At 37.2% G+C, this 14,295-nt stretch overlaps 1 protein-coding gene across 14 annotated transcripts; it reads right to left on the bottom strand.

Moving 5' to 3' along the window:
* Nucleotides 1-8,574: 8,574 nt before the first annotated feature.
* On the bottom strand, nt 8,575-13,219 carry LOC104430751. 14 transcript variants are annotated; one of them, XR_005546763.1, is made up of 6 exons: nt 12,911-13,219; nt 12,646-12,749; nt 10,517-12,541; nt 10,118-10,377; nt 9,251-9,526; nt 8,575-9,159 (listed from the first exon to the last, which is right to left on the bottom strand). XR_005546763.1 is itself a non-coding variant. In XM_039302728.1 (6 exons), the coding sequence occupies exons 4-6, from the start codon at nt 10,184-10,186 to the stop codon at nt 8,956-8,958; spliced, it is 549 nt and encodes a 182-aa protein (XP_039158662.1). In that variant the 5' UTR covers nt 10,187-10,377; nt 10,517-11,028; nt 11,992-12,076; nt 12,911-13,207; the 3' UTR covers nt 8,575-8,955. The 14 variants fall into 14 exon arrangements, 12 of the variants coding, with proteins under 12 accessions (XP_039158662.1, XP_039158660.1, XP_039158661.1 ...); XM_039302728.1 differs by lacking the exon at nt 12,646-12,749 and having other exon boundaries at nt 10,517-11,028; nt 11,992-12,076; nt 12,911-13,207; XM_039302726.1 differs by having other exon boundaries at nt 10,517-11,028; nt 11,992-12,076; nt 12,646-13,207.
* Nucleotides 13,220-14,295: the final 1,076 nt, after the last annotated feature.

A 14,295-nucleotide genomic window follows, 5' to 3' on the forward strand; every position in this document is an offset into this window, starting at 1 on the left:
TAATGATATCTGGGAATTGACTCCTAAACCAAAAGGTAAATCTATTATTAGAGCTAAATGGGTTTTCAGGAACAAGATGGACGAGAAAGGAAAGGTCGTAAGAAACAAAGTAAGACTCGTGGCCAAAGGATATACGCAAGAAGAAGGGATAGACTATGATGAGACTTACGCACCAGTAGCGAGGTTAGAAGCAATTAGATTATTACTTGCTTTTGCTTGTTATAAAAATTTCAGGTTATTCCAAATGGACGTCAAAAGTGCTTTCCTAAATGGATTTATCCATGAGGAAGTCTATGTGGAACAACCACCTGGGTTTGAAGACCCAAGGAAACCGGACTCAGTATTCAGACTGAAAAATGCCTTATATGGTTTAAAGCAAGCACATCGAGCTTGGTACGACAGGCTGAGTAAATTTTTAATTCAAAACGGCTTTGTCAAAGGTAAAGTAGACACTACTTTGTTTATCAAAAGAGAAAGCAAAAGTTTTCTGCTTGTTCAAATATATGTTGATGATATTATTTTTGGATCCTCTAATGAAAGTCTGTGCAAGAAATTCTCTAAGTCTATGTAGGATGAATTTGAAATAAGCATGATGGGTGAACTAACCTTCTTTCTTAGACTTCAAGTGAAACAATTGAAGGAAGGAACCTTTATTCATCAAGAAAAATATGCTAATGATCTTGTCAAAAAGTTTGGACTGGAAAATTGCAAAAAGACTGATATACCAATGTCAAGCTCTTTGAAGATAGACAAAGATGAAGGAGGAAATAAAGTTGACTAGAAGCTATACGGGAGTATCATTGGTTCACTTCTTTATCTTACTGCTTCTAGACCTGACATTTTGTTTAGTGTTTTGCATTTGTGCTAGATTTCAAGTAGACCCTAAAGAATCTCATCTAAGTGCTGCAAAGCGTATTATCAAATACATTGCATCAACTTCAAGTCTTGGTCTTTGGTATCCTAAAAAGGGAGACTTTACTCTTCTTGGATACTCAGACGCAAATCTAGCTGGATGTAGAGTTGATAGAAAGAGCACCTAGGGTACCTGTCAACTACTTGGAAGCAGGACAGTGTCTTGGTTTTCAAGGAAGCAAAATACAATGGCTCTTTCTACAGTAGAAGCAGAGTATGTAGCTCTTGGAAGTTGTTGTTCACAAATTCTGTGGATAAAACAACAGCTAAGAGACTTTGGAATTGAAGATTCATGCACGGAGATTAACTGTAACAACACCAGCGCAATCAATCTCACAAAGAATCCAATTCTTTACTCAAGAGCAAAGCATATAGAGATTCGACATCACTTCATTAGAGATCTTGTTCAAAATGGAGAAGTTTCGATTCAGTTTGTTGACTCAAAGAACCAACTGGCAGATATATTTACAAAGCCTTTGGAGAAAAATCAATTTGAAATCATTCGTTCCAAACTCAACATTTTGAGGTTTGAAGAAGTAAAAGTCTAGAGATTCTCAGACTCAGACAATCAAGATTTTTTATTATAAGTTATTTCATTCTCTCTCGATTAAACCTTGAAAAGGTATGATCATTTGTCCATAATTAATTTTTGCTACTTTCAATTTCCGTGATTAGTGAAATCTTTCTTTTTCGAAAATGGAGTTAATTTTTAAATGGCAGTTATCTAATTTTTTTTTTAAAAAGGCAGTTATTTTTAAAAGGGCATCTTTTTACTTTCGATTACGACGTTTTGTATGCCTCTCTTCAACTGACTTATATACTGTCGGTTCCTCTTCGTTTAACTCCAAAAACCCTAAAAAGCATCGATCTTCCACTTCTGTCTTATTCTCTTGTTTAATCTTCGAAAAGTTGTCATCTTTCTTGAGAAAGTCAAGTTTGGAATCTTTCAAAGACTATGAAAGATGTCGTCTCAAAGGAAGTCTTCGAGGATCGCGAACGAGGGGGACCGCAGCAAATGCGTGAGGGCCTACGCACTTTGATCTCACCGAGGAAGAAGAGTCTCCTAGTCAGCAGTAGAGCCCACAACATTCTCAGCAGCGTCCATCTTCTCCATCTAGACCTCAGAATGTTGCTCATCGAGAAGAGGAAGAAATCGTCGAAGACGCAGAACCTGTAAGAACTCTTAAGCCTGGCTTTACTTATAAGCTTTACCGTGCTTTGAAAAGAGGTGGAACTCCTTTGAACTACATTGACGAATTTCTGAAAGACAAAGGGTACAAAAATGAAACCTTCTTTTTATGCACAATGGAACGATTGGGAATTGCCCCTGCTGGGTCGGTAGAAGAGGCAATGGCAAACATTCCAATCGATCCACGTGTTGGAGGGCTGAATTAGCCAGATGGGAATGATGATGACAAGTTGTACAGTCAGTTTCAATTGAGAATGGGTGTTGCGGCAAAAATTAGGGGCAAAAGGACAGACTTGTTTCGATCGGAGGAACACAAGCATCTATACTCTAAGTTGTTGAAGCGTGGGGTCATAAACCCTAGAAGTGTGGATTTTGATTTCCTTGACGCTGTGAACGTTAATTTAAGGGAAAAATTCAGTCTTCTTCAACTTGAACAGTTCTGTTCTGAATCTAAAGAAGCCTATGTTGAACTCACTGCATACTTCTATTAGAATCTCAGTTTTTTAGATGCGAATAGATTCTCTTTTAGTGTCCGAGATCAGGACTATGTGGTGGATATAGATATGTTGGCTGATGTGATTGGGGTTGAAAGAAGGAGATATCAACCTATCAATGTCTCTATTGCTCATGCTACGTTAGAACTTGTTAAGGATAGAAGGACAGAGGGAAAGATTTCATACTCGAGGATGAGTACGTTCAACATTCTGCTTCACAATATTGTGATCAATTGCCTCAGACCAAAATCTACTTCAAAAACTAATGTTTCAAACTCAGAGGCAAAGCTGATGTATGCCATCAATGCTGGAAAAAAGTTCTCTCTTCCTCATACTATTATATTCCATATGTATAGAGCAGTGGTGAAGGACAAGGGTCAACTTCCTTATCCAGCTTTTGTGACAAGGTTATTCAGACATTTGAATATTCAGTCTCCCCGGATTCTCTGTGTTCGATCTTGTGATCAAATGGTAGTGGGACTGAAAATGGTGTCTAAAATGCGTTTGAAGGAACTCAACAAGGCGTTGGAGAAATTCAAGGAGAAAACCCCTGTCAAATCTCATCAAATCTCTTCAGCAGCAAAAAGAAAAGGGAAGGAGCCCATGGTTGCTCCATCCAAGAAAAGAAGAGCTCTCATTGTTAAGGATGAAGAAGATGAGGAAGACATCACCATTACTGCAATGGCATTGAAGAATCGAGTCGTTCTTTCCCGGAATCAACGGAACGACAAGAGAAAAACTCAGAACAAAGACTGGAGAAAGAGAAGATTTGGAAGCAGAAGAGAAAGAAACAGAGGAGAGAGAAGCTGAAGAAAGAGATGCAGAGGAGGAAAGAATTGAAGAAGAAGAAGAAGAATAAGAGGAAAGAGAAGATCAAGAGGAAAGAGAGCATGAGGAACACTCTTCTCCACCTGAAGGCATGGAAATAGGGGGAAATCGTGAGAAAAGAGGAATGTCCTCATATCTTGCTACCAGTGAAGGAGTCAGCCGCTCTCCAGCAGATCCAGAGGACATCTATGCTTCTCAATTTCCTGAGGAGGGACATGATGTTTCATCGCCCAATCTGCGTGGCTATGCTGATTTGCCATCATCTGCCTTTACTCCATCTGATCGTGCAAAAGCCGATCTGTGAGATCGATAATTCAGCAGATTTTCACAGAATTCTGGATGTTCTCTTAGAAATTCGGGGTCAAATATATGCTTTGGGATGCGAAGTACAGAATTTGCAAAATGCGAGTCAAGCTTCTTTAGTTTCTTTGAATGATCAGATCCAAGCCCTTACTCTTCAGATTCAAGCAAATGCTAAGAGTGAAGAGGTGACTCAACTGAAGGAAGATTTGACAAAGCTGGAAGGCATTGTCCAGTCAATGGGAGATTTCCAGCTTGTTCGTATTCCCAAGCATTCTTGATTTCATCTCAACTTTTTTTATGCTGACAAAAAGGGGGAGAGATGTGATTTGAACTTTGAACCTACTTTGAACCTTGAACTTTTTTGAACTTGAACTATTTGTTTTGATGTTTGACTTGACTTTTGTGTCTGGCTGTGGACTGGATTTGGGATTTTGGATTGACTGCTTATATTAAGTACTATTGATATCTTATGGATGGCTTTACTTATATGCAAGACTAACCTATTTTCTGTAGTTGCAGATTCTAGTGTTTCTAGTGTTATCAATAAGCCATTTATCTTAATGAGATATCCATGTGTTGCTTGAGTAATGTTTTGCAGGTCAAAGTTATCCAAATCTGTATGAAAGTTTTGTCACCATAAAAAAAAGGGAGATTGTTGGAGAAATCTTCATGGAGTATTTTGAAGCTGACAAAACGTTTCCATCAGTCAAGTCTGAAGATTTGCAGACTCTACTATTTAAAGTCTGAAGACCTCCGGACTGCCAGACTCAAGACTCAAAGTCTATTCTCATTGACAGTTTCTAATCCGTTGAAGAATGGCTATCCAGGACTGGATGTTTCGTTAAGGATTTGACCTTATTGATTGGAGAAGATCTCTTGGCTGGATATGACATAACGGAATCCTTTATTGATTCAAAGATTGAGGATCCGATGATTGGCGAAGTATACTTGGAAGGTTCTACTTATGGAAACCAAGATCCTGATTATATGGGCGAGCAGGATTGATGGGCTATCGACATGTTCCTTAAATAGCTCGAATAATCTTCCTAATTGATTTTGTCCAACGGGAAGATTGGAAGAATTCCTTTGGTAAATGCCAATGGGTATGATGGCATAAAGGAGTATAAAAGGAAGACGTTCCAATTGTTCGAGTGTGTGCACGATAGAAGAATTTCAAAGTCTGAAGCTCTTTGTTCTTAGTCAATTCATTTTCTGAGCAAAATCTTGTACACAAAAGAGAGTTCATATTACTGAGAAACCTTGAGGAAGTGTGATAGATTATCTACACTGTGGAATCAAGGGAGAGCCTTGCTGTAACATCTCTTTTGTTCATAATGAAATCCAGCTAGTGGGCTGTCAGTGCGGAAGAGTGGACGTAGACTTGGAATAAGCCGAATCACTATAATTTCTGTGTTCATTTTCTCTTCCCTACTCTCTACTTTACTTTGATCATAATTCGCCTTGTTAACGAAAGAAGAATTTCCTATCTATTGTCTGCTTAGTATTGCTCTCTTATCTCGAGAAAATATTTTTACACCTATTCACCCCCCTCTAGGTGCTTATACTAGCTATCTCAGATGGCACTTTCAGTTGCCCTTTCCCTACATGTTTCATCATTCACTCCTTTTGGCACCCCATTTGTCTCTGAGATTCTAATATATAGATAAGTAACAAGAAAATGGGGTAGAACTTTTCATGGTTAAGCCACATCATCATAAAGATCCATTGCTTCCCACTTCCCTTAAAATTAATTGGACATGTTTCTTTACATTAATTGGGAAAAAAATAATCATCTCATGCCATCTAATATTACGTTTGTAGAACAGTACATCACTACCAGTGGAGCATGCATGAATCTTTTTTTCAACCTATAAACCAAAACTAGGAATTATGCATCAAGCCTCCACCACTAGGCATAGCCCCGCAAGAAGTGAACAGCTTCAAACGAGGGTTCAAAAACCAGCTGATGACCGCTTGTTCACGTGGGATGCGGTTGGACTTGGCATAGTAATTATGGTTCTCTTGTTTAAAAAAATCATCATTGTCTTATTGGACATGGTGCTGTTTTCATGGATGAATCCTAGACACAGGAGTGTTGATGCTAGAATTGCATCAATGCATAAACCTTGATTCAAAGGAAAAGCTTGTCAATCGCCAAGATTGAAGTATTTGTAATATATTATATATTTCACTTCTTGCATTCGAGGGGGCGTAATTAATAAATGGATGTGTAAAACATCTAGATTTTTGCGACTTGATCTTGTAGTTTCCTGGCTTGTAAGTATTCATTCAGCCGTGCAAATTCGCTTTCCCGCTCTTTTTTTTCCTGTCAATCTTGTTCGATTTGAAATGACACAAGCAATTGTGCAAGTTCGGTTTCTCACGTGCATGTACTCTTCTCGGTTGAGCCCTTGGTTTAGGCCAATTTCATAACCAAATTTTGGATTGAAGTTTCTAAATGGGAGAGGATGCCAAAGATGCTACTTTGCTGATCCTAGTGGCTTCTTGAGTATTAGTAGTGCTGGTTTTGCCACAATTCGAGTTATGACCGGGAAAGAGTAGTGTTTCCGTTAATAGGTTCAGTTTAGTTTAAGTTTCTTTTCAAATTAGATTAGAGAAAATTGTCCAAAAGTCCTAAACTATTGCACTATTGCCAATTTAGTCATAAATCTTTCAATTTTGCTAATTAAATCCTAAACATTTTCACTTTTTAGCCAATTTAGTCTATCCGATTAATTTTGGTTGGAACTTGTTGACATGAATGACAGCCATCCTATATGGCATGACCAGTGCTGATATGAACAAAATTAAATAATTTTTTAATATTCTTTTGAATTTTTTAAAACATATTTTTAACTTTTTTGTTTTTTTATTTTATTTTTTTCTCTCTTCTTCCTCTGGCTGATCGCCCTTGCTGGGTTTGGCAAGGGACAACTTTGGGTGCCTTGGGCGAGGCTCGCCCTTGCCGAATCTGGTGAGGGCGAACCTCACTTGTGGCTAGCGAGGTCACCCCTTGCTTGAAGAGAGAAAAAATAATGAAATGAAAAATTAAAAAATTAAAAAGGTAAAAAATGTTTTAAAATATTCGAAAAAAATATTCACAAATTAATGAAGTTTGTCCACGTTATTGCCGGCCATGTCACATAGGATGACCAGCATCCATGTAAATGAATTCCAGTCAATTTTGGCCGGATGGACTCAATTAGTAAAAAGTGAAAATGTCTAGGACTCAATTGGCAAGAAGCGAAAATATTTATAATTCAATTGGCAAAATTAAAAGGTTTATGACTGAATTGACAAAAGTGCAATATGTTTAGGACTTTTTGGACAATTTTCTCGATTAGATTGTTAGTTTGAACGGATTGTGTTCTTGTAAGATGACTTCTTTAACAGATTCAAGTTGAAACCGTAGTGTCGATTTTGGTTAATATATGGATTGTTCAACCTAGAACGGTAATTACTTGATTTCTGCATATGATGATCTTGAAAGATCAAGAATAAGCATACGCATCGGCTCAAGACTGCATGCAAATAGCAGAACTCTACGAAACTTGTAATGCTCAATTTTAGTTTAGTTGAAAGTTTCTCGTATAAAAACATATATTTTATCTTAATAGTGTCCCCGGGATACTTGCTAATTGACCAAATAAAAAAATATTGCAATTTTGATTGCATTGATGAATTCCATAGCATGCAATATCCATGTTTTTTTGGATCATTTCTTGACTAAATACGTTTAACGAGTGATCCAATCGCACTTGTTAACAAAACTAGTCTAGCTCTCGCAGGGATAAACAGCTCTTCTCTCGTAGTTGAGGTAAAAGCTAACAAATTTTTGGGAAAGTGGTCACTGCCAATGATCTCGTCGAGACCAAATTCTACGGACACATTGCCGAACTCTTGCGTGATCATTTCTTTCTCCCGTCGCAATAGACAATAGTACACGAGCCATTTCAAAGACAGAAAACAAATGCAAACCTCAACTTTCGAACATAGTTTGTTTCCCAAAACAGGGTTACCATGCTAAGAACACCGATATCTTATCACCCTTAAACTACAGAGTAACTTGAAGAGAGTGTCACATCATACATCTCAATAGGAGGATCAAAACTGTACACGAAAGGGGTCTCTGGAATAATACATTGTTCATCTTTAGATATGAGAATTTGTTTGTCTCAAGTAATGACCGACAAATTCCTCGTAGGTGGAGGGAAACCTGCATCCTACAGGCAGAAAGTTATGCATTTGTTCATACAACATAATAACGAGAATGTAGTAGGACACTTGTAGTTCTTGGTGAACTTCACTCTCAAACTAGACTTTTGTAACTTCAGTGGCTGAATCTTGAAGCTGAGTGACCCCTGAAACACTATTTTGAGCTTTATAGATGGTGCTCTTTTGTTGCCATAGCAAAAGCTTTAACTTGACTCTGTCTGGTCGATCAATGTCTTTATGCAGCCCTTCCCTTGCTCCAGAAGAGTACTTTTTAGGTAAAAAATGGACAAGATAGCTGAGACTGACAACTTGGTCGACCTGCTAGCGTTCGATTAGCCAGAATTGAATTTCCATTTTTCGCAATTGTTTGTCTACAGTTGATTGATTGTAACTACCAATTCTGGTTATTTGTATTTGCAATGCACAGACCACAGAAAAGTCATCTTTCAGTCTTCAGATCCAAGACTGTACTCGCAACTGAAAATATTTCATAATCAGGTGGTCATGCCAATCACTTCTCCTTTTCCATTTTATTATTTTCAAATCACACACAAACTGCATGAAATGCAAAACAATTAAAAGGGACAAATCCAATTCCATCAAGACAACAGTCAATCAAACGAGAATGAATTTGATGCCAGATCAATATGCCTCATATATACAAACAAAATTTGAGTGCAAAACAAGTAGGTAAGACAAATCCAAATGTCTGTTTGTACATTTCTGGCGAATTTCACAATAAAAATTCACCTACTGCTATGACGAAATACTCATATTAAGCAGCTTGGAATCAAAAGCTAGTTAAACAAACAATGTGCATCAATGAATGCACCTGATCCATGTACATTGTTTTCCACAAGGAAAATATCTTTCTGCAGCCCAACACAGGCGTACTTATATCAGCACTTGAAGAGTGTCCTTCCAGGCCAGTGGATGTACACACCAACTACCTAGCCCCCCAAAAAAAGCTTATAATATAATGCTTTCTATAAAAGAGTTTATACTAGTACCAGCTTATGGGGTCAACATTTCCAATATCTCTTGGAGTAGTTCAGTATCAGCAAAATAAGACTCCAAATCCTGATATACCGAATCAGGAGAAAATTGCTCCCCAGTTGCTGTGGGTGGCTGTGGAGTTGCAGAATCACATTGGGATGAGTTCCATTCTGGTGAGAGAATTAGCGCCGGTGGTTGCTGTATGTTTTCTTTTAAAGATTCCTGTTGTCGAAACAAAAACAAGAAGAAACATTAGTTTGCTATACATGCTATAATGATCTTTAACAGGCACCATTTAGATGCTTCTTCTAACCTTTGGAATCTCTTCAGGTATTATGCTTTTGGCAATTACTAATGTGTTGGAGCAGCTTGTGTTGTTGGATTCATCAGGGGTGTTAGGTCTCCTTCTGCTGCCTTCTTGAGGCATAATAGGTATACTTATGTTGTTGACTTCATCAGACAAGTTAGGGCTACTTCTGCTGCCTTCTTGAGGCACGATAGAGATACCTGTGTCAGTCTTCTGAGTCTTTGAATTTTTCTTACCATTCTCATCAGGGTTTTTCTTCAAGCGGTAAAGAACGAAGTCACTCTAATATAGAAAGACAAAAGACAAGTTAACAATTTAATCAAGCCTACTCACTGATCTCTGAAAGTACTTCGTGGTTTTATCCCAAAGGAATAATAAAACCAACCTCGAAGAATCAAATATCAGTCAACATAACAACTTTGGTAACACTCCATGTTCAACTTATAAGACTCCTTTTAAAAAGAGAATCCTTGCTCAGCTTCATAATACAGTTAATGGTGCAATTGATAGCTATAGCATTAGCAAAATTTGGAGGGAAAAGAAGAACAAAAGAAGAAAAAGTCAGGATATTTTACTTGGTAAAATTGTGTTAGCTGAAAACCAATCAATAGAAGTTTAATAAGAGCTTACTTCATTTCAGGGAAAAAAATGGAAGCAAAAGTCAGAGCAACTAAAAATAAGCTGCTCAGTCCCTACTCCAGAAAATTATGTTACAGAAGAAAATAAAATCAGAAGGGCTCTGAAATGAAAGTTCCTGCAATGGAGAACATTCATTTAGCAACCTTAATCACACATATGTATCCATAAATAATTCAAATATGGTTTGCGCCAAAGTTCACTGCAAGAGGAAGGGAAAGCAAGAAGATTGAGTACCTGATCATTGAGGATACTGTATTCATGCAGTACCAATTTGGTATTTGAGCCTTTTTGGGACTTTGACATTTTTTGAAAACCAAAATTTTCTTCAGATCTAATGTGTTCTTTCTGTCTTGTGTCCTGATTTTGTGAGGTTTGCCCGTTGGCTTCCAAGAGCCATAATCATTTGTCCTTCTCCCGTTTACTTTGAGGGTACTTATTTTGCAGACGGCTGAAGAGGAACCATTCATCACCATCTGACTTTATCCTTGATAGTTCTGCATATTTCCACAACAAAAAATCTTCAAACTAGTGATGCAAACCAATAGACACAGAATCCCAGAAGGCATAGAATGGACCAACCATGAACTTCTCACATTTTTAAAGATGAACGGGACAGTCTTGATTTTGTCTTACCATTTATCTTGCCAGGTAAATCCCAAGGTGGCAATTGATGGACATCAACCTCAGGAATTATCTGTTCAACTGTTTCGTTGCCAAGTGTCTTCTAGTATTGATTGACTAGTTTGTCGTCTGTTGGTCTGAATCGGAATCCCACCGGCAGATCAACTAATGAAGTTTCTATGCTTTCCATCTCAAAAGAGAGAGAGAGAGAGAGAGAGAGAGAGAGAGAGAGAAAAGAAGAAGCACAAAACTACTAACTAAAAGGTGAGAGAGAAGGAAATTTGAAGAGAGCAATACTGACTTGCTTCGAATTGCTTCATACCAGAGTTCTATCCATTCTTATTTACAATAGAGATGCCATGGATCTTACCCTGGCTAGGAAGTTGTTTGACCGTTTAGTGAATCCCACATCTTAACCTCTGTATATCCTGTGACTGCATATCAATGGCTAGCTGGTTTTTCCTCTGAGTCATACCAATGGGTATGTCTACAGTCTCATACAAACAGTAATCCGTGACAATAACCTTCGCAATTCATTTTGTGCAATAACAAGCGTCAGTACCTTTCATCATCAAGGTAATAACTTCGCAGGCAAAATCAGTGATGTTTGGAGGACTACAGAAAGACCCCATACAAATACACAAGAGAATCCCATTTAAAATGAGTATATACTTAAATATTATACATAAGACACTTCTACTATTCAATTTTTCCAAGCCATGTGTTCAATCATTCAAAGCAATCCCAATGTGAGATTCTTCATGATTTTTTATGTCCCCTCAAAATCAACAAGGACTAAGGCGGTAAAGGGCAGAAGGAGGGAAGAGAAAAATCTTAAATTTTTCCCCACTTATTTTTACTCATATTAACAAATAAAATGTTCATGGCTAAGCCAAAAAATAAAAAATAAAAAAAATAAAAGTCCATCAGAAAAGCATTTGCATACAAACAAAAGAGTTATAGTAAAGACATAACGGATTGCCACTAACATGGTAAAGAATGGAGGAAAGAACTGTTCTCGACTGAAAAATTTCGGACTTGTTCTCCAAGTTTGAAAACTTCTTTGGAAAGTTTACATCTTCTTCCAACTCTACTATCATGCTACCCCCTCAAAATTTATTCCCTCAAGGTCCATAGCTAAAAGCAAGGTCTTCAGCTCCCTCATGCATTACTTCCTGTCAAACTTCCACTAACAATAGTATTTATCTATTAGGATTCCTAATAAAATTTTAGCAGGCCTGAAGTAATCAAAAGAGCTTGTTATCAAAGCTCAGTTTTATGCTTTTGAATATTTTACTGCGTAATAGGAGCTCACTTATTTTCAGGATTAAGATATATATGACATTGACACATCACTCCTACAAATCAACACGTAAGCATCATTTAAACCAATTAGCTTCAGTTCAAACTTCCGACGGTTTGGGTGTTTAGAAAAGTGCTGCTAAGTGATGAAATATATTCATTACCAAAGTAATTGTCATGCTAACGATTTTCCAACAAGCCATCTTCTGATGTAAATGAAGCAGGCTGGCCAGTTGCAGCAAGTAATTCCATCATTTCTCCAAACGAATTCTGCACTCAGGGGAAAAAACCATTAAACAAGAGCTAAAGCTATGAAGTTTTGCACCTGTTGCGATTCTTCCTATCTTGAAGTTGCATCTTTTCCAATCGATTCTTCCTATCTTGAAGTTGCATCTTTTCCAATCGATTCTTCCTATCTTGAAGTTGCATCTTTTCCAATTAAATGATTTGCAACTGCATCAAAATGTAGAAAAATGCCTTAATCGACATCATGGTCAATTAACACATCACCCATCCAATCTTTTCTCCCCCTCATTTCAACATTCACTTTACGCAACATAGACAAGGCAATGCACCTGCAGATTCATCAGAGGGGCAAGCATAAATCTCTGATGGTAAACACTTCATAGCATGTCAATTTCCCAGGAGCAAAGCAACAAGAACCGGGTCAACTGCCTCCCAAAAATGTAAGACGGAGAGGGAACGCGGAGCGGGGAGAGAAGAGACAATCACAACCTACACCGGGGTCGTGCTCGATATTGTAATTTCCAAACATTAAGGCGCGAAAAAAGTTGAAAACCATTTTGAAAAGGAGAAAAATTTCAGTGATCGAGAACTACCCAGCAACGGTTGAATCTACCGGAATTGCTGCATAGGAACCAAAGGATCATTCATGGCTGTCACCCACCTCAAGTTTCGTCCGCTTCCAGGTTAAATTTGCAATCTTGTTTAGATTTTCGGAATACATAGCAATGTGCAAGTCAGACCCAATTCAGATCACGAAACGGAAACCCTCCTAGAAAAGCAGGGACCCCAGAATCCTCACTCCACGCAAATGGAACTTGCCCAAGTTCCAGAACGAGGAAGATGGAAGTCGAATTTTACCCGCAATCCGAGGCCGAGGCCAAGAAAAGAATCGATTTTTAATCTTGAAGAACGCACGACCCATGAAGGACTCGTCAATCATCGCTCGGGTAGTTCGATTCGGCTCCAACCCAATCGGCGCCGGATCTTGAACAAGAAATCGAGTCGACGGAACCAAGCAAGATTGACAAGTGATTCATGGTTCGTAATGGATCGCAGTGAAATCTTGATCGAGCAACGTCGTCTTTCTCCAACTCTTCGGTAGGAAGATGGAAGAAAAAAGATGATGCGCCCAACTCTGCTTTTCTCCCAATTGCCTCCACAAAAGTTTGTATGATTTTTCTTTTTAGTCCACCCCCATATATTAGAACAATTTTTTTCATACAATTTAGATATATTTATCATTACTTTTTCGTTTTTGAATTAGCAGGTTTAGTATAATGTGTCCATCATGTGATCTTCTCTGTTCTCTTTTTTATTTTTTATTTTCAATAAAAGGTGACCTTCCATAAATTTTAAGATTAATTATCTGCTTTTATTTTATTTTATGAATTATGATTTTACCCATCCCCAAATTGAACTTTTTCTCCCTATCATTCAAAACAGATCAAAGATGAATTCAAGAGATGTTAAAGATTCATTTTCTATGTAGATATTATCCTTTTTATTTTAATGGCGATCAATGAATTAATATTTTTAGTAAGAAATTTGATGACTTAATTTAAAATAAACTTCAACAAGCTCTATCAAATTCAATAAGTCAATAATCATGTAAGCATTATATTAATTTTGATCTCATACATCTACTATTAGTCTGTATTGCATTCAATTAAAGAAAACTTTAAGACATAGGTTATACATGGATAACTACATAGTAAATGAAAAAATGGATAAGGTTTTTCCAACTAAGGATCTTATCAATGTTGGTCAAAACTCATGGCGATTGATATGGACTTATTTTAAAACTATAATATTGAGCTAATTTTCATTACTAATTGGTAATTTTTATAACAAACAAATGACAAATTTTGTAGTGAATTTCCTTTTTGTAATGAATTTTCTTTTATGTGGTGAGTCTTGCAAAAATAACATGATTCTTTCTTTCAAAACTCTCGATCCAAGAAAATAATTATACAAATTGTTACGTTGTTGTCACAGAGAAGTGAACCTAACTGTAAATTTAAAAAAAGTTCCTCTAAAGCTGATCAAAATGTGATTTTCTGCGTAGTAACGCCCACTGTTGCCTAAGACGCCTACAAAATATGAAACTGTCTATGTTTCCCTTCACTACAGAAGCCACACTAAACACTACTAAATAATACATCACAAAGTAAACGATCAGAAAAAAAAAAAAAAAAAAAACAAGGACATCACAAATTAAGAAAACAAACGCACTCATTGCAAAT

Source organism: Eucalyptus grandis, chromosome 1 (genome assembly GCF_016545825.1).
Source record: "Eucalyptus grandis isolate ANBG69807.140 chromosome 1, ASM1654582v1, whole genome shotgun sequence".
Lineage (NCBI taxonomy): Eukaryota > Viridiplantae > Streptophyta > Magnoliopsida > Myrtales > Myrtaceae > Eucalyptus > Eucalyptus grandis.